At 39.3% G+C, this 25908-nt stretch overlaps 1 protein-coding gene across 10 annotated transcripts in view; it reads left to right on the forward strand.

Annotated features, from left to right (window-relative positions):
* The window catches only part of NSMCE2 (NSE2 (MMS21) homolog, SMC5-SMC6 complex SUMO ligase), a 224350-nt gene that overhangs the window by 29427 nt on the left and 169015 nt on the right, over positions 1 to 25908 (forward strand). For all 10 annotated transcript variants that reach the window (XM_073794739.1, XM_073794740.1, XM_073794741.1 and 7 more), the window contains exon 3: positions 19481 to 19587. In XM_073794739.1, coding sequence (XP_073650840.1) covers positions 19481 to 19587 — 107 coding nt within the window. The remainder of the gene's footprint in view (positions 1 to 19480; positions 19588 to 25908) is intronic.

Consider the following 25908-nt stretch of genomic DNA (forward strand, 5'->3'; position numbering starts at 1 on the left):
GTCCCTCAATTTGGGTTTGTTATGATTAGATCTGGGTTATGTGTTTTTGGCAAGAAGACCACAGAAGTCTAGTGCCCTTCTCATCACATGATACCAGGGGATACATGTCATCAACATGATTTACTGGTGATACTGACCTTCATCACCTGGCCCCAGTAGTGTTTATCAGGTTTCTTTACTGCAAAGTTACTTTTTTTTTTTTCTCCTTCTACATACTGTTTTTTGGAAGCAAGTCTAACTCTACCCACACTCAAGCGGGGAGAGTTAAGCTCCACCTCCTAGAGGGACAAATAGCAACATAAATTATTTGGAATTCTTTTATAGAGAATTGTATTTTCCCTGTCCCAGCCCCCAAATCAGCTGTTTCTCCAAGGAGTTCTGGTTCCTTATATCGGAAAATGGTATTTAGAAACTAAGATCTGGGCTCTGGGTGTGCTTGTTGCTACCAGAATGTCACTGCTTCTAGGTCCTTTCAGCAGCAGAGTTAGGAAGTATATGTATGGATACTAACACATGTGTACACACATAACTGTCATTATTTCTGTATCTATCCATCTGCATTTATATTAAGGTAACCATGTGTTCATACTGACGTCTTCAACTCTAACCTGGTACCACGTGCTTAAATTGTAGTAGTATTCTTCCCTTGTTTATCTGTAACTTCCTTCTTCAATGTTAAGAGATCTGGTTCCCACTACCCACCATCCGTTTACTTATTTGTTTACCCCAATATACATGTAAAGCAGTTTCAGAATTATTAACCCATACCTCCATGATGGACAGCTTCATCAGCTAGCATACAATGCTTATGTACAGTTCTTCTTGTCTTTAGTGTTAACAGTTTTCAGTCAAAACACCGTTCAAGGTTACGTGGGTCAGCTCCTTTTTCCCCCCACTTCCTTCAGTGAGCTTATTATGTCAAACATTTGTAATACAGTTAAATTCCTTTGTCATAGTCTACATTCCATCCCAGGATGCTTCTGATCCCTGATTGTTGCTTTCTTGTTGTTTTTGTATGCATTAAGGTTTTGTGAGTTAAATTCATATAGGTTTTGACACTGCAGTCTCTGTCTGAAAATGTGTGCTATACTGAAGACATGTTTGCTGACAGTAGTGTTGGAAGTGTTATTCTGAGACCAGGGCTATGAATGAGACCGTAGTCACGTTTGTAGGTCAGCATCCAGGGTTAATGAGTCTACCGTGTTCAGAGGTCAGGAATAGCCTGTATATCAGGAGCCATCAATAGTCACAGGTTTGGAGGTGGTGGGGTTTAGAGGATTAGGCAGATCTCAAATACAAGGTAAAGAGTTATGTTATGTCATTGAATCAGGACACAGATATTGGAACTTAAAGTGATGGCAAATGGAATCTACATGAAAGGACCATATTAGGTGTATGTGGTACACAGCCAACAGGAGCAGCACTGTGGTAGCTGCTGTGAGTTCTGAAATGGAAAGAATGCTTGGAGATTTAAGTACTTGAAGGGAGACATTCTTTCTCTTTGAAACCCGTACAGAAATGTTTCTCAAACTGTAGTCCTCAGCAGCCTGTCTTAGAAACAACTGGGATGCTTATTTAAAATTGCAGAATTGGAGCTTCTGAAAGCAGAGCACGGGAATCTGTATTTTAAAAAAGTATCCCAAGCAATTCTGATACATCCTGAAGTTTGAGAACCTCTCCTCCTGTAGTGAGGGTGAGATGCCTTGCACAAAGTAGCTGTATACTTGTGTTTACAAAGTGAATTGCACATGAGTTCTCATGCCTTCTGATCAGAGAGCCAACTTCGCAAGTAATGTTAATACAAATACCTAATGCTTATTGAGTGTTCATTCTGTGCTAAGTGCTTTCAGAAGATTAGCTCATTTAAGTTGTATGGAGAAGATACTATTATTATCCTCTTAACAGAAGATTGATAAAATTAAGGTTTAGGAAGTTTGAATAACCTCCTCAAGATGACAAATAATTCTTAAGTGGTAGATTCAGAATTCATACCCAGGCATTCTGCCTCCAGAGTCCATGTTGTTAATGATGTTTGAAATCTCTGCTTTTAGGAGTTCATGCCAGCCATCCCCATAGTTTCAGAGATAAATTAACCCATCTAAGAAAGAATAAGAGACTGTTAAAGTCACACTACCATTTTGGTGCTTCAACAACTAAAAGTTTGCATGTGTTCATATTTTACTGTTTATATTCAGTGTTAGAGTTATATTCCTGAATCCTGAGAAGAGGCATGTATCCTAAAACAATTTTTAAACTGTTTAAAAATACTTAAAATAATTTGACAGTGTCACATGAATGTAAAAGTACAGTACACAGAGGATAAGAGTAAGATCACAGATGTATAGATTCTTAGACCTGAAATGGACCTTAAGGTCATCAACTCTCTCTTATAGTGAGGGAACTGAGACCCAGAAAGATGAAATTATTAACTCAAAGTCTCTGAGCAAATTATCGACAGCCCCAGTTGTCCTGATTCAGTTCAAGACCATATCCACTTTCATTCTGTTTCTTGAGTATCTTTATGAAACAATTAAAAATTTTATAACTAGGATTATTTTTCAAGTACATTCCATTTAGATGAACCTAATTAAAAGTTGCACAGGTGTTCACTGGGGGTGACAATTCGTGGCTGAAATTAGAAGCAAATCTTGTAAATTTGCAAGGAATGTTGGATGCAGTTGCAAAAATAGATGTGAATAAATGACTGCGATATTTAAGTAGAAAAGTTTTTTGCGGTACGCGGGCCCCTCACCGCCGTGGACTCTCCCGCCGCGGAGCACAGGCTCCGGACGCGCAGGCGCAGCGGCCATGGCTCACGGGCCAAGCCGCTACGCGGCACGCGGGATCCCCCCGGACTGGGGCACGAACCCACGTCCCCTGCATCGGCAGGCGGACCCTCAACCACTGCGTCACCAGGGAAGCCCGAAAAGTTTGTTTTAAAACAAAGGCTTTTGTAGAATGCATTATTTATGGGATCTTACATTCAGTTCTAGTCTTCTAGCTTAATAAAGGGCCAAAAATAATTCAGGAGTATAAAAATAGGAAAACAGCTGGCTGAGTTATAGATTTGTTGAAAACATGGATTTGAAGTAACGTTTCCTTTTTTGTCTTAAAAATTCTTTGAATTCAGAAAGAATCTCAGAGAAAAGCAATTTATCATTTTAACTTTAAAACAAGGCTTCCCTGGTGGCGCAGTGGTTGAGAGTCCGCCTGCCAATGCAAGGGACACAGGTTCGTGCCCCAGTCCAGGAGGATCCCACATGCCACGGAGCGGCTGGGCCCGTGGGCCATGGCCACTGGGCCTGTGCGTCTGGAGCCTGTGCTCCGCAACGGGAGACGCTGCGGCAGTGAGAGGCCCGCGTACCGCAAAAAACAAAACAAAACAAAAAAACGTTAGAACAATGCATCTCAAATTTTACCAGGCTTCAGCATCACCTGGAGGGCTTGTTAAAATACAGATTGCTGGTCCCCTCCTCAGAGTTTCCAATTCAGTTGTCTGGTGTCAGACCTGAGAGTTTGCATTTCTGACAAGTTCCGGGGAGATGCTGATGCTGATGTCAGGCAACCACTCTTTGAGAACACTGAAGTCAAGAGAATGATTTACAATAAAAAGCAATCATACTCCAGTGAGGTAATTACAGACTAAAAGCTGGTCTCTTCGATATCTGTTACGTAAAAGATTTCTGTTGATTCATGTTTCTATATTTTACTAGTAAAACCATAACGATGACACTGAGAGACATAATGTTATGAGGTCCCTTCTGAGTCACTATGATAAAATTAAATTATATTAAATGTGGTTTAAATTATATGGTTAAGTGTACTTTTTTGGTAATACAGTTGTCTGAAAATTAGGAATCTGTGTGTGGAGTATATTAAGGGAATACTTTAGTCATTCCATATGCTCACCAACACTTGGTCTGGGTACTCTTTAGCCATTCTGTTAGATACGCAGTGGTATCTTACAGTGTTTTAATTTGCATTTCCCGGGTGACTGATACTGTTAAGTACCTTTTCGTGTGTTTATTTGGCGTTCATCTCTGGTGAAGCGTCTATTCAAATCTTGTTTCCAGTTGTTTGGAGCTGTTTTTTATTTTATTATTTTTTTTGAGTTTTGAGAGTTCTTTTTGTATTCTGAATACAGTTCTTTATCAGATATATGATTTGTGATACCTTCTCACAGTCTGAGCTCTTAACAGATTATTTTGAAGAGCAGAAGTTTTACGTTTTGATGGCATCCAGTTTATCAACTTGCTGTCGTATGGATTGTGCTTTTGGTTTTGTATCTAAGAAATCTTTGCCTAACCCAAGTTCCCAAAGATTTTCTTTATAATTTTTCTAGAAGGTTTATAGTTTTACATTTAAGTCTGTGATCCATTCTGACTAAATTTTTGTATGTGGTGTAAGGTAGGGGGTATAGATCAAAGTTTCTTTTCCTGGTTTTTTTCTTTTTGCATATGATAGCCAGTTGTCCCTGCATCATTTGTTGAAAAGACTATCCTTTCTCCACTAAATTGCATTTGCTTCTTTGTCAGATCGGTTGTCCATATATGTTGTATGTTTGTACTTCTGGACTCTGTTTTATTCTGTTGGTCAGTCTTTATCCCAATACCATGCTACCTGGATTACTAAAGCTTTATAACAAGTCTGGAAATTGGATAGTGTTAGTCCTCCAACTTTGTCGTTTTCAAGGTTCTTTTGGCTATTCTAGGTCCTTTGCATTTCCATATAGATTTTAGAATTAGTTTGTCAATTTCTACAAAAGGTCTGCAGAGATTTTGATATTGTGTGCCCTGCAGCCTGGAAACTCCCTCAAGATAGTAAGATGGGCCAACTATAGGTCTCATCTCATATGGTTCCAATCACTCTCCTTCCTTCTTCCTTGCATAAGTCTGTTGTCTTGCACACCACTTTTCTTTTTTTTGTTGTTTTGTTTGTTTGTTTGTTTGTGGTACACGGGCCTCTCACTGTTGCGGCCTCTCCCATTGCGGAGCACAGGCTCTGGACGCGCAGGCTCAGCGGCCATGGCTCATGGCCCCAGCTGCTCCGTGGCATGTGGGATCTTCCCGGACCGGGGCATGAACCCGTGTCCCCTGCATCGTCAGGCGGACTCTCAACCACTGCGCCACCAGGGAAGCCCCTCATTTGTTTTTATTTTGAATTTTTTGGGTGTTTCAGGCAGGAGAATAAATTTGGTTCCCGTTATTCTATCTTGGCCAGAAGTGGAAGTACTATGGTAGACTTTTGATAAACAAGAGTAACGTCACTTGTACTTGAGAATTTGTTAACAATATGGGAAAAGGATTAGAGGGGAAAAGATATTGGAAAAGGAAATCATTAAGGAAGCAAACCAATAATATGAGAAAGAAACAATAAAGATTGAAATTAAGGCAGCTGTAGTTGGAAAGGAGATAATAGTTGACTTGAGCAGGCAGAATTGATCGAACTAGGGAACCAGTTAAATGTATTATGTGCTAAAGAGAGGAGTCAAGATGACTTCAGGGATTAGGTCTTGTATGTGGTTTATTTGAGTTTGGATGCAGAGACTGAGTGCCTGTATGTGGGATGTGATTGATTGGACCCTCCCATTTTATAAATACTACTGCAGCGTTCCAGAGCCACTTAGTTACTCATTTAATATTAATAGTTCTTTATTTCTTACTTTGCAGTTCATTGTAATTGTCATCCAGAAACCGATACAGTAGTGGGAGATAATTCCCATTACAAAAGTAGTTTACTTCATCCAGCAAAGAGTTCTCTGAGACATTTCTAGTCAGTTTAGGTGTTTATAGATTATTATTTCTTTGATAAAGAGGCTTTTTTTTGAACTCTTGAATTTTATTTATTTTTTTATACAACAGGTTCTTTTTTTTTTTTTTAAGCAGGTTCTTATTAGTTATCCATTTTATACACGTGAGTGTATACATGTCAATCCCAATCTCCCAGTTCATCCCGCCACCACCACTTCTGTGACTTTCCCCCCTTGGTGTCCATACATTTGTTTTCTACATCTGTAGGCTTTTAAAGAAGGCAAGACAGAAACAGTATTTGGAGTCACTACTGATTTAAGTCAGGCAAAGTGAAAATAAAACATCTTAGAAATGATGAGATAAGTAATGAGAAAAATAAGAATGACCTTATAAAATCTCTGAGACATCTTTTCAGGATCTTGTACTACGCAGAGGTACAAACATAAGGAAAAATGCTGATTAGATGGGACAGTTACTATAATGCTTGTAGTAAATTATGATAGACTTATTTTCTGGAGCTGTCAGTGATTTAAGATTGATTTGCCATTGTTTTCATGAAATCAAATATATGTTACCTCCCAAAAATAATTAACATAGCAATTATCCTCCAACAGATAGGAATGTGGAATACAGTTGTTCCCTCTTGTGATTGTGGCCCTTCCGCTCTTAAAGAAACGTTTCTCAGACGAAATACTTCTCATTTAGACCAACACTTGAGAGTTAGGTAAATGACAGAGATTACAGTCCCTGTCACCATAGGTCTTATGATCTAATAAACTTCTTATCATATCTCCTTGAACTTAAATTTATAGTTTTTGAGGACTTAATTTCTGTTTAATTAAAGTGTTCCTTAATTAACTTTCTATTTAAAAGTAGGCTGACCCCATTTGTAATTTTTTTCTTGGTTTAAATTTATTTGAAATGAGTACAGTGATATGCTGGTCTAAGGTAGTTGCTATTCATTAACCTTATTTTGAGTAGCCATCTCATTTTATGAACTTACTTGATGTTTTTGTTCTTGATCATCCTAGTTTCTCTCCACTCCCCCATCCCCTGTTTTGTTGTTGTTGTTTGGTTTTGTTTGTTTGTTTGTTTTTGACCAGAGCGACTGCCCTGATACAGTAGGGATGCTTTCTGCATAGATCTTAGGAAGGCATTCGGCAAAGTCTTATGACATGGAAATGGGTTATGCCAAAAGGATGATGATTACTGATGATAACTGCAGTTAGAGGAATGGACTCTGTTATTTAATCGACCCTGATTTGCATCTTCCCTCTGCAGCTTGTTACTTGTATGATGTTGCTTCAAGGTACTTAACCTCTCTGAGCCCATTTTTTTCCTTCCATCAAAGGAATGACAGTGTCTTATCCACAGTTATTGCAAGGATTGAATGAAATGATGCATGTAAATTGCTTAGCATAATGTCTGACACATAGTAAATGCTCAGTAAATGTTAGCTATTATTTTATTTAACTTCTTGGGAAAAAAACTAAGGTAAGGTTGTCAAATTTATGGATCACAGAAAATAGGGGAGGCTACCTGATATTTAGATGACATTTTGAAATTCAGAAAGACCTCCACCTCCTGAATAAAATGGAGTAACAGCTTTCAGAAACATGAAATTTGACAATCTTAAGTTTTGAATCTTTAATTGAAAAATTCAGTGGTACTAATATAGGAAGGGAGAGGTCTGGCTTAATAGCAGTTCCTGTTGAGTTTTTTGTTTTGTTTTTAATTGACAAGGTCAACCCAGGATCACAGTGGTACACATATAATAATAGTATTATCATAGTCTTAATTGGTTAGCCTGTGGCTGTAATTATCGTTTTTTTTATTCCGGAGTCCATCTTTAAAAAGAGACACTGGTACATGAAGCGTGTTTAAATGAAGGCAGGAACTTGAAGGAACTTGATGATCGTTATTTATTCTGATGAAGCAAAGACTCGAAGAGTAGGAGATATTTAATAGCCACCTTCAATAGTCCTTCATATCTTCGAAGGACTGTGAGCTGGAAAAGTTGACTCTGTGGCCCAGCAGGTGGCTCTTCTGTAGCTCTGGAGTTGAGGACTGGGGTTCAAGTTCTACTGACATTGAGGCATGACTTCAGTGGCATCACTTAACTTCTCTGAGCCTCAATTTCCTCAACCGTAGAAAACAGAAAGTAAAATAACTCTACACGGAGGTTATGAGGTATAAATGAGTGAATGTGTGTGAAAGAGCAATTCAGATTTATTGTTGTCATTGCCTAGAATTATTCTAGGGAGGCCCTGAATCAGCTCTCTCTTTGGACCAACTCTAATAATTAGAACCGCTCAGCAGAGGAATAAGCTTTCCCATAATACCAAGAGCCAAACAAAGGCCACATAGTTATATCAGGGCTTTTTAGAAATTTTTGTGTAGAGTGGAAATTTGTAAGAGTTCCTTGAGGGAAGGTACAGTGTTTATCTTGTTCACTGCTCTCTCCAGGGCACCCAACACAGCGCCAGGCACATGGTCTGTGTTTCGTAGGTATTTGTTCAATGAGTGAATGGAAGTTCCCCCATTAACACTCACTGTATTCTTTGTTTAGCACTACTCTCTTCTTGTATTTAATGTCTGTGTTCTTTTCACAGCTGTTCTTCTTTGCCTTTGTGTTATTTTAGAATGGATATTTTGACTAAATATCAAAGCATACTTTGACTAAACTGAAGCAGCCACTCATGGTTCTTTCTATTCAGGCACATTTACTGGCGACTAGGGCACAGAGAGAATACTGATATGATTTTCAGTGTCAGGCATTGTGAGATTTGTCTTTCTCCAAGTATGGCCATTTTAAATTTCTTATTTCTCTGTTTCTGTAAGTATCTTAATTTCTGTAGACCTTTTAAGAGAGAATGCCTTATATGTAGAATATTTCCATGGGATTGCATTCCCAGGCACCTCATAACAATGATTGTCTCTGGAGAGAGAATTTGGGGATTGGAGACACCACATTATTGTTCTGTTTGAATTTTTCAACCATGTGCTTAATTACTTTCTTAACTATATGCCCTATTACTTTGCAAAAGTGAAGTGACTCGATGACTCCATAATTCAATAGATACTAGACCATTTGAATAAGCTTTTCAGAGAATTTACGCTTATATCTCTTTGCTAAGTTTTTCATTGGGCAGTTTGTCTTTTTCTTGCCTCACTGTGTTTTTTATTTTTTTTAATAGATACTAGCCTAAGTGAAATAGGTTTGTATTGGGGAATATTGCAAAGTACACATAGTTAACAGTAAAATAGCATTCTTTTATTTAGGGTCCACTATGTTTAAGACATCCTGTTGGGTGCTTTACCTACATTCTCATTAAATGTTTTCAATGTTCACATGAGGTTTAAGCCTTACTTCCTTTGGTCTTTGCTGCCATAAATTCATGCCAGAGCTTTGATGTTGAACCAGAAGTCAAAGCCAGGCTTTGTTTCTTAAGCCTCCTGGGCCTTCAGCCCTCCCACTGTAACTAAAACATGGGCATAGTCAAGGATTTGAAAACCAGAGAGAAATGGCTGTCATTGAAATTAAATATGTTGGCTGGAATGCTGCTGTAAATACTGCTTGCTGCCTTGAATTCACTGTTTCTTTCCAGTCTGCCAGGGATTAGATAGGAACAAATGGACAGGAAGGGTATAGAAAAGGATTTAAATCATGTAAAAGACAGACTTGACCTTGAAGATTCGAGGGGCTTGTAATAGCTAGCCAAAAGAGGTCTGTGGATATGTTTTACAATGATTGATGCCCATAGCCTGAGATTCGTAGTGCTGTTGGTGACTGATAGAGACTAGATTGTATCCAGAGATTGAGTTCTAAGTTTAATTCTTTTTTTTTTTTTTAAATTTTATTTATTTATTTATGGCTGTGTTGGGTCTTCGTTTCTGTGCGAGGGCTTTCTCTAGTTGTGGCAAGCGAGGGCCACTCTTCATCGCGGTGCGCAGGCCTCTCGCTATCGCGGCCTCTCTTGTTGCGGAGCACAGGCTCCAGACGCGCAGGCTCAGTAGTTGTGGCTCACGGGCCCAGCTGCTCCGCAGCATGTGGGATCTTCCCAGACCAGGGCTCGAACCTGTGTCTCCTGCATTGGCAGGCAGATTCTCAACCACTGTGCCACCAGGGAAGCCCTATAAGTTTAATTCTTCATAGAATTTACTTCAAGCAATATTTTGAGTTATACCTTTACTATGGTGGTTTATACACATTCTAAGGAAATATCTATCTATATAATGAAAGATGGTCTCCATTGCTTTGGGGTAGAATTGTTTCAGTCAGTCAGTCAGTCTCTCCTTCACTTTCTCTCACTCTTAAAAGAAGGTAATGTTTAGGAGAATTTCTTTAGCCAGAGAACCGATTATTCATTATTCCATGACTGTTGCATGAAGTGCGTTTTACTTATTTCTATGTGGTAGTTCAGACACTACTGCACATGCCTTCCATGCTTCAGGCCAGACCTGAGGGCAATTCCTAAGTCTACCACTCACTAACTGTGTGACTTGGGACAAATGATTTAGCCCTAGTGAGCATCGGTTTCCTTATCTTGAAATGATGTTTACTAATACCAACTTCACGCTGTTGCGACAAAGGATGAGTAGTGAGTTCATCGTGCGTAGTCAGTGTGCAGTGAAGATTTAATCTATGCCCTCTCTGTTCATTCCCAGGGTTTTTGTTTGACCATTTAAACTGTAAATCAGCCTAGGTGGAGAGGACCCAGGGCATTTATTTAGCCTCTGCACAAGCCGGTAAACAACTAATGCACACTACCTTTCCAGACACATTCACCCCCTCACTTGTTAAACCTGTTAAACCTTCTGTGGGCAGGCTTAGCTACTCCTTCTTGCTTCTAAGCATTTTCCCCTCTGCCTGGCCTGTAGTAAGTGCTCAGTAAGCATTTGCTAGGTAAGTGAGTTTCTGGACAGTAGTGTGTGGGTGGGTAGGATAGCGGATTGTTGACAAAGCTTCTCATAGAGCGTTGCAGTCTTGTGAGTTTAACTTCATGCTTTGGTCTCTAGTTAGTAGAAACAGCTGAGAGAGTTAAAGAGATGATCTTCACTTGATTCTTTTTGGTTCTATGGGCAAAGTGCTTTCAGCATTTAGACTAACTACATTTGCAGAGTAGTTATCCATTCTGTAATAATTATAATGGCAGATAACATTTTGTCAGTGCATACTGTGGGCCAGGCCCTGTGCTGATCATTTTAGCTACATTTTCTCACTTAGTCATGTTGTGAGTTAGATACTGTCATTGCACCCATTATACAGAAGAGGAAACTGAGACTCCAAGTTACGTGCCAAAGACTACACAGCTAGCAAGTAACATAACCTAGATTTGAATGTAAATGGACTCCAGAGCTGGCTTTTTGAGTTACTGTATTATACAACTTCCCTCTTCTGTATGACTATGATAAGAAAATTGTATAGGGGATAAAGATGATTATAAAGGTCAATATTTCACAAAGATTTCCCCCATATTCACTGAGCTTATAAAAGAGCCAGTTGCTTCCTAGTTTGTGTCATAAACTGTTACACTTTTCACTATTATTTCTGGTGGGAGGCAGTTATATAATGTGGATTCAATTTTAATTTTACCACACTAATATCTGTGTGGAGGAATAATGGGGACTAAAGTACGGGGTAGTGAGAAGTAAGCAAGTTTCTATTAAATATTGCTCAAGCAGTGAATAAGTCATTAACTTTGACTTCTGATGAATATATAATGATTGCTTAATACTAGGCTGCCAGGAAAAACATACACACACCCACTCATAGAGGAAGGTGTGTGTGTAATATATATTGCTTGAGATAGTTGGAGCTATATTTTAAAAGTGGAAGGGGTTTTTTTTCCACAGAAGGAGGGAGAGGCAATATGCTTTATACTGCCATTTATTTGAGTTCATCCAAAAAGAAGAAATTTCTTGCTTATAAAATATAGAAGAATCAAGTTTTAATTTGAAGAGATTAGGAAATATTTATTCCCTGTTTCAGAAAGTAAAAATCTCCCTATGTGCCACCTATTCTAGGAAATTTAAAACATAAATCAGGCGATTCCTGGCCTCCTCTCCTTCCTTCCTCCTTTCCGAAACGGACACATATACTTTATGGCACTGAGAATTTATCAGATCCTTCTGAGTGTGTGATTCATGTGGAATTGGAGTCACAACCCCAGAAGAACACTAAATGACTGCTTTGTCTGAAAGGTTTGGTATATTACTAATAAAATGCATGGAGTTGAATTTATTCAACTATATATAATTGGTATTGTTCCTGTTCAGACATGCCTGTGTATGACTTTGTAGAATAAAAAACACCTGCTTCTGCGGTTTTTGTTTGGTTAGGACAAAATCTCAGGAAACAACTTGACCATGGGCAAAACTGCAGTTGAATCAGGGACAGAAAGTTGGAAAGAATAAGTAGATGAAATTTGTCTTGAGGGTGTGCCGCCTGAACACATACACCTGCACACGTGTCCTCGTTGTAAAGGTAAAGAGGGCTTATGGACCAAGAAGGCGTGAAGCGTCTGGTCCTATTCTGGAGCTTAGGGAGAATTCTGGAAAACGACCCTGTGGCTGAAATCATAGGCAACAGCAGAGCAAAGGAAAAAGACATCCAGTAGTGTAGAGAGGGAGCCTAGAGATAAAGCTGGGATGGACATGCTAGGGGAAGGAGGAGGACAGGTGTCTTCATCTTCATGTTTGTTTCACTGAAGGCAGTTCTGCTGGACTTGAAGGACGTTGAGGGAACTTATTTGGCTCTGGGTCCTGTGTGCTCCCGGACCTGCTTCAGCTGTGCTTCCCAAACCTTAGGGCTAGGCCTCAGGGAAGAGAATTTATTTCTCTCCAGTGCATGGCTTAGGCTGCTCCTCAGGACAGCTGTGGCTTGGGAGGGGCCTTACTTAGAATAGTTGGTCAAGAAGCTGCATCTCTTAGTGGCATCAGTTACCTTCCATTCTTGCTGAACTGGTTGCTGGTATGGAAGAAAAGCTTGACTGGCCTGTTGACCATGCCCATCTGGACTTGGGGAAGCCAAGATAAAGAATCTTCTTTATCCCCATTTTTTAACCAGTAGCCAAGAAAGTGGCATTATGTGGAGCAAATAAGTGGGGAATAGACACTAGACAATCTTGGAACTCACCCTGGATAAACTCTCGTGAGTCTGAACTGTGCTACATAAGAATTACCATATTGTTAAAGGCTTACTACCTATTGATACCTTGTTTAGCCACAGGGGACCTGAAATTTGTCTCACCTGAGTCTGCCTACATCTGTGAAAATAGCTAGTCTCCTCCCTTGCTCTCCTCTCTCAGACCTCCCTCTTCTCCCTCATTTTGCCCGTCTTTCACTTTTGAGACAACCCGCATTGATTGCTAGTTTCCATATAATTGTTTTGCTTTCGTAAGTGTTCCTGCCTCAGCCATTATCTTCCTCTCATTGAAGTCTCATGAATTTTAAGTTGAATTTGATTGCAACACTAAATCACCCATTTCTGCTTAATGTTCTTTATGTAACATGTACCTTTAATGCCTTATTCAGCACTTCAAAATGAAAGAATAGTAATAGTTCTCATATTGCTGTTAGTGCGTTCTGACATTGAATAACAGGTGACATGTCTAATGATCAGCGTGGCTGCCTAGATTGCATAATTACAGGTTTGTTTGACTTTAGGAGGATCATATGCAGGCCAACTGCATCCATTCAGATACTTCTTATGTTAGATAAATATCAGAGCACTTCAGTCTAAAAAGAGGTCCTCTTTCAGCGATTATCACTCTTTAGTTTTCTAGGGCTTGCCAATGAACAGGAAAAAACAAAATGAAACAGAAGCCATCCTTAAAGAATGGGTTTAATTCTGTGGCCCTTCCTGGTCTAAATGACACTTTGTAAGTTCTTCAGGTCCTGTTAGCAGCGCATGGTGTTTGGGATAGCGCTGAGCAGGGTCACTGGTACAGGCAAGGCACGTTTGCCATGCTACTGGCATCCTTACAGAAGCAGTTATAATTGTTTAATACAAATCAAAGATTATCTGTGCCCTCTGGACTTAATTTGCTGGGGCAGGGGTTGGGGGACATATTTCAGCGAGTTATTGAACTAACTTCTTGGAGCAGTTTCTTAATCGGTGTGCCAGATGTGTCACATCGGTCCCACCGAGTCTCCGAGCTCTCCCCAGGAGACCTCCCCACATATTTATTGGCTTGTAAATGAATGTTCAAGTGTATCACTTAGGTTCATTTGATTAACACAAGCAAGGATTGATTATAATAAATTAATGCTCCTTGAATGGCACATTGAAGAAAGGAGAATATTCCTAGACTCCCAGACCCTGCTTGGCCAGGGGAGGACAGTCAAAGACACGGGTAATAGAAATGGTTTTGACACTGGGCTCCACTCAGAAGTACCTCTGCATGTGAAGCCTTCCAGGGCTCTTCCCTTCCCCTGAAACAGTTCTCTGTTGCTGCCCTTGCATGGCTGCTACTTCCATCTCTGTTGTTGCTGGTGCTCTTGGCCTGGTACAGGTTGACTTGCCAGCTGCTAGAGCTGACTTAGTTATTCTCCTAGCATTCAGTGGGTGACTTGGTTACTTTTATAGCGCCTCCAGTTAGCCTTGCTGATGGGAAAGATCACTCTCTTCACCAGTGTTAAAACTTAGCAATCTTCTAAAAGGGGAAGATGATTTTCTTTTTGTTATCGGTTTCCTCTACTAAGGAATCTGGGAAAGCTTTTCCCAAATGTGATCGGACCGGGCCCAATCACATCTGAGTGGCTGGCCAGTGTCCTACTTGGAACAGACCACCGGGAGCTGAGATGAAGCTCAGGGCCATGACTTGCCCCCCAGTCCCCCCCACCCCAAGGGTTTGTTCCCTGGATATCCATGGAGGAGTTGGAGGTGCTTGTCCTTCTCACCTTTTAAGCACCTTTTTAGTTTAAGCACCTTTTAGCACAGGAGGCTAGTGTACATACTTTGCAGCTAGAAGGTCTGAGTTGGAGGCCTAGCTCAGCCACTCACTACCGTTGTGTCCTTGAGCAGGTGACTTCAACTGCTTGGTGCTTCGGTTTTCTCATATATAAAGTGGAGCTAAAACTACCTTTCTCTTAATGCTGCTGTGAGGTTTAATGTAAACACAGTACGCTAAGTAGTCTTGGCTCATAATAAAGTGCTTACCAATTGTTAGGTACAGCTATTATTATTATGTATATATATTTTATCATTGCAGTTACTTTTTGGCTTGCAGAGGTGTGCTACAGTAATATTTGCCTCTCTGAGATTGGTCATTCTGTGAATTTTAACATCATTTTTGTAATCTCCCCCCCACACTCAGCGCTGGTGCCAACCTTTTTCCTGTGGAAAAATCACACTGAAAATAGGCAAATAAGTTTATATTACATGTCTTCTTTGCATTTTAATTCAATTGAATATCAGAGGCAGGACAATTTTTAGTTTGGTGAAAGTTTAATTTTCAAATTTATTATATGATGGCCATATAAGAATATTGAAGGAAGAGTTCCTATAGTTCTTTGTTGGATCCATCATTCTTGCCCTCAAATGGATTAAAGTCTGTTTGGAAAAATGAGACAAATTCATATAAGAAAACAACGTTGTTTATGTTTCAAAGTGCCAAAGTATCAAGTATAGTTGTTAAGATAAATTAAGTGAGATCCTTCTAGGCTGGCAGAGTTTAAAAGCAGGTAGGGCCTGAGCTCAGCCCTTGAAGGATGTGTAGGATTTGGTTGGTGTGGATTTTTAGGAGGGCTTTCCCTGTGAGAGTGGGAGAATTTTGGTAGTGGGATTATATACCGTGGAATAAAGGAGCAGGGAACCTCTAGCTGGTCAGTCTCTCTGCACCTCCCCAACGCCCCAGCCACTTTTTAGTCAACAGCCAGCTCCCTGTTGATGTGTTTATCCCTCTTTTCCTCCTGAGTTCTTCAGGGCTTTATTTAGCCTTTTTCATGCAACACTATGCTCTTTCCCCACCTCAGTTCTTTAGTGGAACAGGACACATTCCCTGTGCCTTCCTTTGCCTGGTATTTCTGAAACATGAACACAAATAACATACTTAGAAAGAGGCTTTATTGTAATAATAAGGAAGACAGGGGTTAACAACTACTTGATACGGATGTTCTCATGACCTCTCTTCCAGATGCCATTGTGGGAGTCTGTTGTCTTCCGTCTCTAGTCTCTCCAAACCCTTCTCCCCAGCAGATGAAAACATTGACTTGAGCCTGAAGTTATCTGACTGAGCATCACTTCCAGGTGTGGTGTGGCGTGGTTCTCGGTTCTTCTCAGGAGTAGCTTCCTGCTCTCTTCTGGTGTTTTCCCTTTGTCGCCTCAGGCTGCACTATTCATCACTTAGGTTCCTTAGCTTGTCCCAACATTCTTGGGCCCTGGAGCCTTAGCTGAGGCTGCATGTCCACAGTTGGCCTCCTCGGGTACTTCCCTTAGGCTTCCTGCCATCAAATACTGGCAGCCATCGCTCACGTTCTCCTTTGCAGGGAAGGTCTCCTTGGCCTTGTATTTGAAATTGTTATCTGGTTCAAGTCTGGCTATGTCTATGGACCTTGATAATGAGAATCATCATCCTGCTTACTCTGAAAACTTTAATGTCGAAGGCATATTTCTAAGTGCTTTAAAAAATTAACTCATTTAATTCCAGAGGGGGGTTGCCAACATTATGTCAATTCCTACTGATTTAAGCCCCTGACACATTTTTATTTCTCATACTTGAAAGACTTTTGCTGCTGATACATCCTTTAGTGAGTTTCTGTTTAGGTTGAAGTTGCCACTAATTATTGCACTTTTGATAAAGCAGTTTATGCTGTTAGTCTCTGCTCAGGTTACCAGCTTGACCCACTTTTTCAATGGTCCCAGTATCAGAATCTATTACACATAATATATACTGATTCCACTAAGAAAAGGAAAAACACACACACACACACATCATCATTTCCTTTAACTAGATAAGGTTTGTGTGAAACCAGGGGCCTATTTTTCTTTCTTTCTTCTTTTTTTTTCTTTTTTTCATTATTTTAAATGGGAAAAAATTAAATTACAGGCCAACCCCAAACCCCTAACCAATTTACTTAAATGTAACTATATACAGTAAAATGCCTGTATAAGTCACAACCCATCATTATTAGGATATAAATTGTTTAAAATTCTCTTCCTGATCATCAAGCAATTAATAGGATTTTTAACAAACATTTGTTGTATATATGGCAATAGATACACGTTGGTACCAGCAACAGCTAAGCAACATGTCTCTTTCATTGATGTTTGGAGATTTTCAAACGGTCTAACAATTTTTTATGGAATATGACTTGAGACCTTTCTCATATACCACTTTGTTAAAAATGTATTTAATTTGGGGAATGTAAATACAAATTTTTCTTATATAAACATTGCCCCTTCCCACTCCTCAAAAAAAAAAAAAAAAGCTTATATTGAGGGATATGTATATTCTGTGAAGTCTGGGTGTTACCAGCCAAGAGATATTCTACCAGAAGCGTGTTAACCCAGAAGATATTTTATGGAGTGTGTTTATAATTGACTACTGTAAAACTAAAGCATAATTTAGAAGTCCAGGAAAATCATTTTTTAAAAGCCAAATGTAAGTGGGTTTTATATTATTTCATGACTTAGAGATGAACAGTTGTACTGTTCTTCAGAGTGGACAAGAAATACTGCCATTTGTCTGAGCCAAGTTATTTGAATGAAGAGTCTTTGAGTGTGTGCATCCCCTAATATGATTTAAGGACTCCAGTTTTATTTTCATTTCTTTCAGCTTTTTTAATGTTAACGTTTTTATTATCCTGTGTTCTCTATCTTTTCCCGATCTATTATTAAATTGTGTGTCTAGAGCTTAAAAAAAAAAGTTTAAAATCACTTTGAAGAATATTATCTTGCTTTTCCAATCTACTAGTTGCTTTCTATAGTCTCCTGTTTCCTGAGGGTCTTTTAATTTTTAAATATAGTAAGTATAGTTGTTTCATGCTCTGACTGATATCCGAAACATTTGGGAATCTGTTTCTGCTGGTTTTTACTCTTTTTGGCTTGTTTTCTTGTGTTTTTCCTTGTAAGGTTTTTGTTTTGTTTTTATTTTTTGTCCCCTGTAATCTACTCATTATCCTTAACAATTATTTGTAGGGTTATTTGAGGCCTCAGATACAAGTGTCTTTTCCAGAGGGGAGTACGTGTGGGTACTTTCATTGTGAGACCACCTCCTACCAACATCAGAGCTCAGGTTCCCAGCACCACTCAGGTGAGGGGAACCCAGGCTGCAAACCCAGGCTGTGGCTTGTTGATACAGTTTTTCAGAAACATGTTTGTTTTCTCTCTCCCTCTTCCCTCTGTTCTGCTTAGTGGCCAAGGCCAACCTCCCTGCAGCCTGGAGGAGCAGAGTGGGATTACTTACGGTTCATCTTTATTCTGATGAGTGGGGACCCAGTTTACTGGGGGAGGGTATGCAACTTTGATTTCCTGTGTTCAGCTTCTCTTTTTTGGTTTTCCCTAATTTTGCCCTGGTTGTTTCTTACTATCTTGTGACCCTTTTGTTTTTAAGGAGATTACTCTTTTTCCTGTTTTATCCAATCATTTTACTTATTTATTTATTTTTATAAATTTATTTATTCATTTATTTCTGGCTGTGTTGGGTCTTGGTTGCTGCGTGCGGGCTTTCTCTAGTTGTGGTGAGCGGGGGGCTACTCCTCACTGCCGTGCACCGGCTTCTCATTGTTGTGGCTTCTCTTGTTGCAGAGCACGGGCTCTAGGTGCACGGGCTTCAGTAGTTGTGGCACATGGGCTCAGTAGTTGTGGCTCACAAGCTCTAGAGCGCAGGCTCAGTAGTTGTGGTGCACAGGCTTAGTTTCTCTGCGGCATGTGGGATCTTCCCTGACTAGGTCCCGAACCCGTGTCCCCTGCATTGGCAGGCGGATTCTTAACCACTGAGCCACCAGAGAAGCCCTCCAGTCATTTTAGTTGTCTTCAGTAGGAGGATTGGTCCACATAACCCAACCTACCATTACTAGAAGTGGAAATCTTCCTTATTTGATTTTTAACAATACTACAAGGTTCATGTGCAGATATATAAGTGGGCTGCTTCAATGGATGAGGGAACTGAGGCTGAGAAAAGTGTAGTGGTTGATTTAAGATTGTCCAGGCAGGTGGAACAGCCTGGAACTCCTGAGTCTGAGTCTACATTTCCACCTTTGAGACTTTTTCTACTGGGTGTCTTCTTCGAATTTTGAATGAAGCAGCCATATATTGAAGGCATTTTTTAAAATATGCAATACCTTTACAAAATCATTTAGATGATTTTGATAAATTGATTGATAAATTATGTTGGTACAGCTTTTTCCAAATACAGCATTTTTTGTTGTTGTTGTTGTTGGGGGGTAGGAGTTTATTAATTTATTTAAATTTTTGCTGTGTTGGGTCTTCGTTTCTGTGCGAGGGCTTTCTCTAGTTGTGGCAAGCGGGGGCCGCTCTTCATCGCATTGCGCGGGCCTCTCACTATCGCGGCCTCTCGTTGCAGAGCACAGGCTCCAGACGCGCAGGCTCAGTAGTTGTGGCTCACGGGCCTGGTTGCTCCGCGGCATGTGGGATCCTCCCAGACCAGGGCTCGAATCCGTGTGTCCCGCACTAGCAGGCAGACTCTCAACCACTGCGCCACCAGGGAAGCCCCAAATATGGCATTTTAAATGGAAAATGATCATTGCTTTCCTTTCTTTTTCAGCTGAAGTGAGTAGTGAATACAGTATGGATAAGGCAATGGTTGAATTTGCAATGATGGATCGGGAACTAAACCATTATTTAAAGGCTGTTCAATCTACAATAAACCATGTAAGTTTATACCACTCACCTAGTTATATTTGGTTACAGCTCACTGACTTAGAAACACAAATCAAAATTCTTTTCTAACCTTTAATAATTTCTTATCCTTACTGTAGTAGCTATTAATCTCTTCTTAATCAGGAAGTTCATAGAACAGGAATCTTAAATATTTTCCCAGATAGGCCACCTAGGTTTAATTAGGATATTACATCTGTTTTAGATTTCCTTGCATTTTCTGGTCTCGAATTTTTTAGTCTAAGCCTCCTTCGAATGTGAGTAGTTTTTTATAAAATGCTACAAATTGCGTAGGACTTGTTTTTATTGTTATATTTGCTTAAGCATACAATTTAGACCAGGTTTAGTTACTCATTCTCCAGCTTTAACGAATATGCAGCTATTGCAAAATTCATAGAATCAGATAATAGGGAGAGGTTTTAGAGCAAGGTTACAAATAGAGAAGCGTGGCCTTTTGGTTTTTCCAGAAGCCAAACTTGTCTTTGTTGGCTCCAGCATGTCACAGGAACAACACATAAGGCAGTTAAGGTGGGAACATAGCAACATCCTTTTCAGCAGTACTGTGTTGAGCAAGAAATGAGCAGTATGATTGCAGTAATGTTTCTGAGAAGTGCTTTGTCCTCTGAGCAGTGGAAACTCCCCTTTGAACTGATTTCATATACCTGTGTAATAGGATGTCTTGTACTTCTGGTTTCTTTATTTGCTTTTTCTTACTTATATCTATGGGAAAATTCCAAAAATAAAATGCTTTACAAGATTGGCTACTATTCAGTGGGAGATAAATTTTTGAATATGGTTTAATACTTAAGCTATAGTTAAATGGGTATATATGTTCATGGTTATATGCAGTTTTTCTGTTCTTTTCTTTCTTTAAAATTTTTTTTCTGTTTTTTTTTTTAATGGTTAATATTTATTAAGTGTAGCAGTTGTGACTAACTTAAGAATGTCTGCTTATATCCAAGTAATACACTCATTCAACTTGTACATTTCTGGTGTTTCTAACCATTGTGACTGTCTTGGGACTGTGAATATTCCTTCCATAGGAAAATATGAAAATGATGTCATGTTAGATTCTTAAACTAGATAGCAAAGCACTTAGACCAGAGGTTTTCAACTCCAGCTGACCCCTAGAAACAGCCAGTCCCTACCCTAAACTAAAGAGATTCTGATTTCATTGATCTGGAGAAGGATTGGGGCACCAGTATTTTTTAAAAACCCATTCTGTTATGTATCCAATGTTGAAAACCACTGCCTTAAAAGAACAAGGCTGACTTTATAGAATAAAGTGTGTTTGTTACCAAAGATCAGAGTTAGGCTTATTGTATAGATCAATCCTGCCTTGACGCTTACATTCTATGGAGGTTATTTGATAGGCTTTTCTATCTTTAACCTTGATGTTTTGCAAATATAACAGCACGATGTACATTATAGATAAGAAAACAGATTTTGGAAGTTGAAGAACTTAATGTGGATTTTTTTTCTATTAAACCCTAGGATTCGCAGATATGTAAGGTATTTTTACGTGAAGAATTGGACTTTTCCCCCTTCAAAAAACTGAGTCATAAAAAAAGAAAAAGCAACCCTCACCCTCATGCACATTCAGTAGTTAATAGCATTTCTTTCATCCTGAGGCCTCATCCCATTACACCCACCCTACTAATCAGGAAAGAATATAATTGGAGTTTTATCCAGCTTTTCAGCTCTAACCTTACGCTAGAGTATGGAGTAACTTGGATTTAGTGATTCTAATGCTTGTCGGGAAGGTCCCTGGTCTTTAATAAGAGAACACATGTTTATTGCGTTTTTTTCTCATGCAAAGTTGTGCTCTCTATATAAGCTTGATATGAGACCAAGAATAGCAAATCATAGTTTAATAAGATTTCTAAGACCTAAAACCATATAGAGACATAGTGGGGATGTGACCATTATTTTAAGGGGAATACTTTACCCTCTTTATATACTGTGTACTCTTTACATAGTATGGACATTTATGGACATTGCTATCTTATTGCCTGTTTTGATGAGGAATAAAGAATGAACAGCAGATTCAGAGAGTCCAGAATGGTATAGCTGTTCTGTGCTATAGAAATAGCAGTGGTCTAGGGATCAGAAATTCTTCCAACCCTGGTGCTTCCATTTTCTAAGTTATGATCCTGGGTCAAGAAACTTAACCTCTTGGAATCTCATGTTCTTCATCTATAAGGTTCTTGGCCTGCCTATTTCACAAGATTATTATGTGAATCAGATTAGATATTGTGTATCAAACACTTTGACATTCATAAAATTTGATGGAGATAAAGATACTATGTTATTACAAACCCAGATTTCCAAACATACTCCTGAGGAAGGTGGAACTGGATCTTTCTTAACGAGTACTTTGCTCACTTTATTTCAGGGCTTTGAAATAAAACTTTTATTGGCTTTGACCTGTCCTCCCTTGGAATTCAGGAATCATATAGGATTAGCTATAAGCTGGTAAAGTTTACAGTATGAGGTCTTTATGATCTCTAAAACAAAGAAATTGTTTTAAGTCAGATTATTAGGAAAGAATACAGAAAATAGGAGCCCCTGTTGAATCTCGTTTCACTTCTGCTCTGTCATAGACTTTTAAGAGCTGCAGTACTTCCATTCCTGTATCATTTGCCAAGATTCTCATCCACCCCGTGGTCTTTCTGTTTATGAATTTTCATATAGTCATAGAAAGTTAAAAAAAAATTTGTCATCATCAAAGAGCATTAAAGTTTATCATTTAAATAAAGATCTCGCTCCTGCTCTCACCTTCACAGAATTCTGAAGGTTATACACCGCTGAAAAGGTTTTAGAAGTTTACTTTGGAACCTTAGATGTGGTTCAATTTACCAACAATCCCTGGGAAGTCCCTTTGGCATCCAACAGAAGCTCTCAGATTGCCTTTCTTTGTCCTTTAAGAAAATAGAGCTGCTAGAGCTGAAGAATAGAGCTGAAGACTTTATTTGGAATCAGTATTTATTTCAGCGCTCTGAAACTTAAAAAAAAAAAAAAATGGGACTTTGTCCCAGCTGTTTTGTAGAGGGAATATCATGCAGTGAGCACCTAAGGGGGGAAAAAAAATTCCCAGACAGTCTATAAGTTATTTATAAAAACTTCCAGGATAAGTGGGTTATATACCTGTCACAACTCTTTAAAACATGTAGAACCGTAAACAGAATTTCTGTATGAACTCTTTGGAGACTTTCAGTCATGAGACCACACGTGATGAAAGTGTTTTGAAAGGTATAAAATGGCACATAGATATGCTATGATACACTTACTTCTTTTATTGCTGTTACTGCTGAGGAAAAACTTCTCTCAGTTTCATGTTGAGAACAGAGTGATGTTCTGAACATTAGCTTTTGATGACCTAACGTTCCCTTCCTTGATTTCTAAGCTTTTACTATTTGAGTATCTTGAAGGGGCACCATTGGCTGGCTTTTTGTTCTCAAACATTCACTGAACAAATATTTTCTAAACATCCGTGTGCCAGGTTACTTCTAGGTGCAAGAAAGAGGAGGTCAATCAGCAAAGCCCATATGATCTCACCTTCAGAATGTCTGAAGCCTAGAGAGGGAGACAAACATTTAACAAAGAACAATACAGATGTTATTTAATGATTGTTGTGCTGTGTACTACAAAGGGAAAATAAAGTTTTCAAGGAGTTAATAACTCAGGGGGCATATCAGCTGGGAGGGGGGAGTGGGTTGGTGGTTAGGGGACTCCTTCCTGATGAAGTGATATTGAATCTAAGATGAAAGTCAAATGAGCCTCAACATGGGGATCATGATATATAACTTCCCTGTCTATGTGACTTTTGCATGAAATGGAAGCATCTTTTTTTTTCCTCAGTGTCAGAGTTTCAGAGTGCCTTGATCAATCCAAAGGCTTAATTTGAGAAAATTAAGCCAGAGAAAGCCGATTTTTATACATAGAAAGTTTAAAGTCTATAGAGTAGTTGAGTAACCTACCTAAGGTTGGTCGAGGATTCATTCATCCACAGATGTGAGCGGCTACCATGTGCCAGGAACTGTGCTTATTAAAGCAAGTTATGGCAGTAGTTGATTTAAGAATAATTTCATTACCAGTATTCTGCTTCTCAAGCCAGTTCACTGGTCAAATGGGTTATCCCTCTTGAAGTGAGACTCTTTATCATGTATTGAATAAACAGTGGTAATACTGTGTATTTCTGGTTCTGGATTTATGTGGTGGTTTTAAACTAAACATGGAGTCCATCGTGGGCTTCAGATTCCAGAGGGTGGGCACCAGCTTAATTCAAGGAATCTTCAAATCTATTCTCAGGTATGTGTTTTTTCAAATAAGAGATGATAAAGCGTCCACCACTATCGTTGGGGTGGTCTTTGCAACTTTTTATAGTGTTAATTCTCATAGTGAGAAAGGATGGGCCCCCTGAAGCTAAATGACAAATGACCTAACAGGGTCAGATTAGTTGCAGATAATATTAGCAGTCAGTGGTAAAATATATATTTCCTGTGCTTTTTGATGAGCAGCCTAGTCCTAGAGTTTAGCAAAAATAACTAAAGCTTAGGATTCACATTATACTTTGCATTTTCTTTATCATGATACTTAATAGTGCAATTTTACTGCAACAAACTTCAAATCTTAAAAGAATTGTCACATTTTACCTGTATATGGTTCTTTTAGTAGGTGCTACCTTAGCATCTTACTTTATGGAAAATCCAGAGTGTTGTATTTTCTTCACCTTCCTCTATTACTCTGTTTTGGGCTACATGCATCTTAGAGATTATCTAAGATTTGGAAGCATTTGAATCAGATTGCTGCCACATATTTGTTGTGTGCGTGTGTGTTTTTTTAAATAAATTTATTTATTTTTATATAAATTTTTAAAATAAATTTATTTATTTATTTTGGCTGCGTTGGGTCTTTGTTGCTGCATAGGCTTTCTCCAGTTGCGGTGAGCGGGGGCTGCTCTTCATTGCGGTACGTGGGCTTCTCATTGTGGTGGCTTCTCTTGTTGCAGAGCACGGGCTCTAGGCGCGTGGGCTTCACTAGTTGTGGCACGCGGGCTTAGTAGTTGTGGCTCACGGGCTCTAGAGCACAGGCTCAGTAGTGGTGGCGCACGGGCTTAGTTGCTCCTCGGCATGTGGGATCTTCCCGGACCAGGGCTCGAACCCGTGTCCCCTGCATTGGCAGGCGGATTCTTAATCACTGTGCTACCAGGGAAGTCCCTGTTGCGTTTTTTTAAATCAGTTTTTTATAACAGTTCCTACCAAAAGCGTAGGGAGGGAGGATATTTTTCTTCTTAACCTAACAGGGGCAGTTAGTTGCTGGATCGGTTTATTGTGTTGTTTCTTATAAATCTGTTCATGGATATGTCCTGTGTACTGTGACTTTTACTTGCTAAGCTAACCTGAACATTTAGTCTGCATTTTAAAAGTAGCGTGTTGAGAGTTAGCAGAGTGGAAATATACCTCACGTAAGTTGTTGAAACCAACACAATCTCAGATATAATAAAAGAACAAGGTGGGTCAAAGGTATAGCTTACCTCAGCCTTGACATTATGCAACTAGTTTAGAATGTTTTTAATATCACTTCCCTATGCCTCTTCACCCTTCACCCTTCACCAACTGGTAAGCTTTGCCTTTTGTAAGTCTTATTTTAAAGTTACCTTAACATCTTCTGCTTTAACATGAAACCTTATGAGCTATCTTGTAAGTTGGGAGTTACTATTTTAGTTATACCAGATTTGGGGAGCATTTCTCACTTAGAAAGCTAAAAATTTATAGTATCGGAAGAAAGTTCCAGGGCAAAGGATGTGATTTATCGGCCATCACCATCTTCTGACTGCATCTAAGAATGCATCTCACATTGTGAATCATTGACAAAAGAGAAAGGAGGGTAAATTTGTTTGGGATTATGACAGTTGAGGACAGAAGATTCCTGAGCATGAGAGAAATGACTGTTGTCAGCAGAATAGCAAGAAGGTGAGAGAGGACAGTGGAATTAGTGAGAATCTCTTGGAGCCAAGTGGGAAAGTACTGTGGAATCCCCCTCTTCTCCACTGCCTGCCCTCCATGGTGGTGTGTGGTCTCTTAACACCTTTCCTGTCAAAGTTAACAGATGCTCCACATATAAGCCTTTTCATCTGTAGAAATATTGCCCAGATGTGGAAATTAACCAGGGAGGAAAAAAGTTGATGTAGGTATTCACTCTTCAGCCTCTTGGCCCTGGAATGTATGATTACTGGTAATTAATTTCTATTCCGTTCCTTTAGAACTCCCTCTGTAGTTATTCCGAAATTAAGGTTGTGTTTGGTAGCATTTT

This window comes from Tursiops truncatus, chromosome 17, assembly GCF_011762595.2.
Source record: "Tursiops truncatus isolate mTurTru1 chromosome 17, mTurTru1.mat.Y, whole genome shotgun sequence".
NCBI lineage: Eukaryota > Metazoa > Chordata > Mammalia > Artiodactyla > Delphinidae > Tursiops > Tursiops truncatus.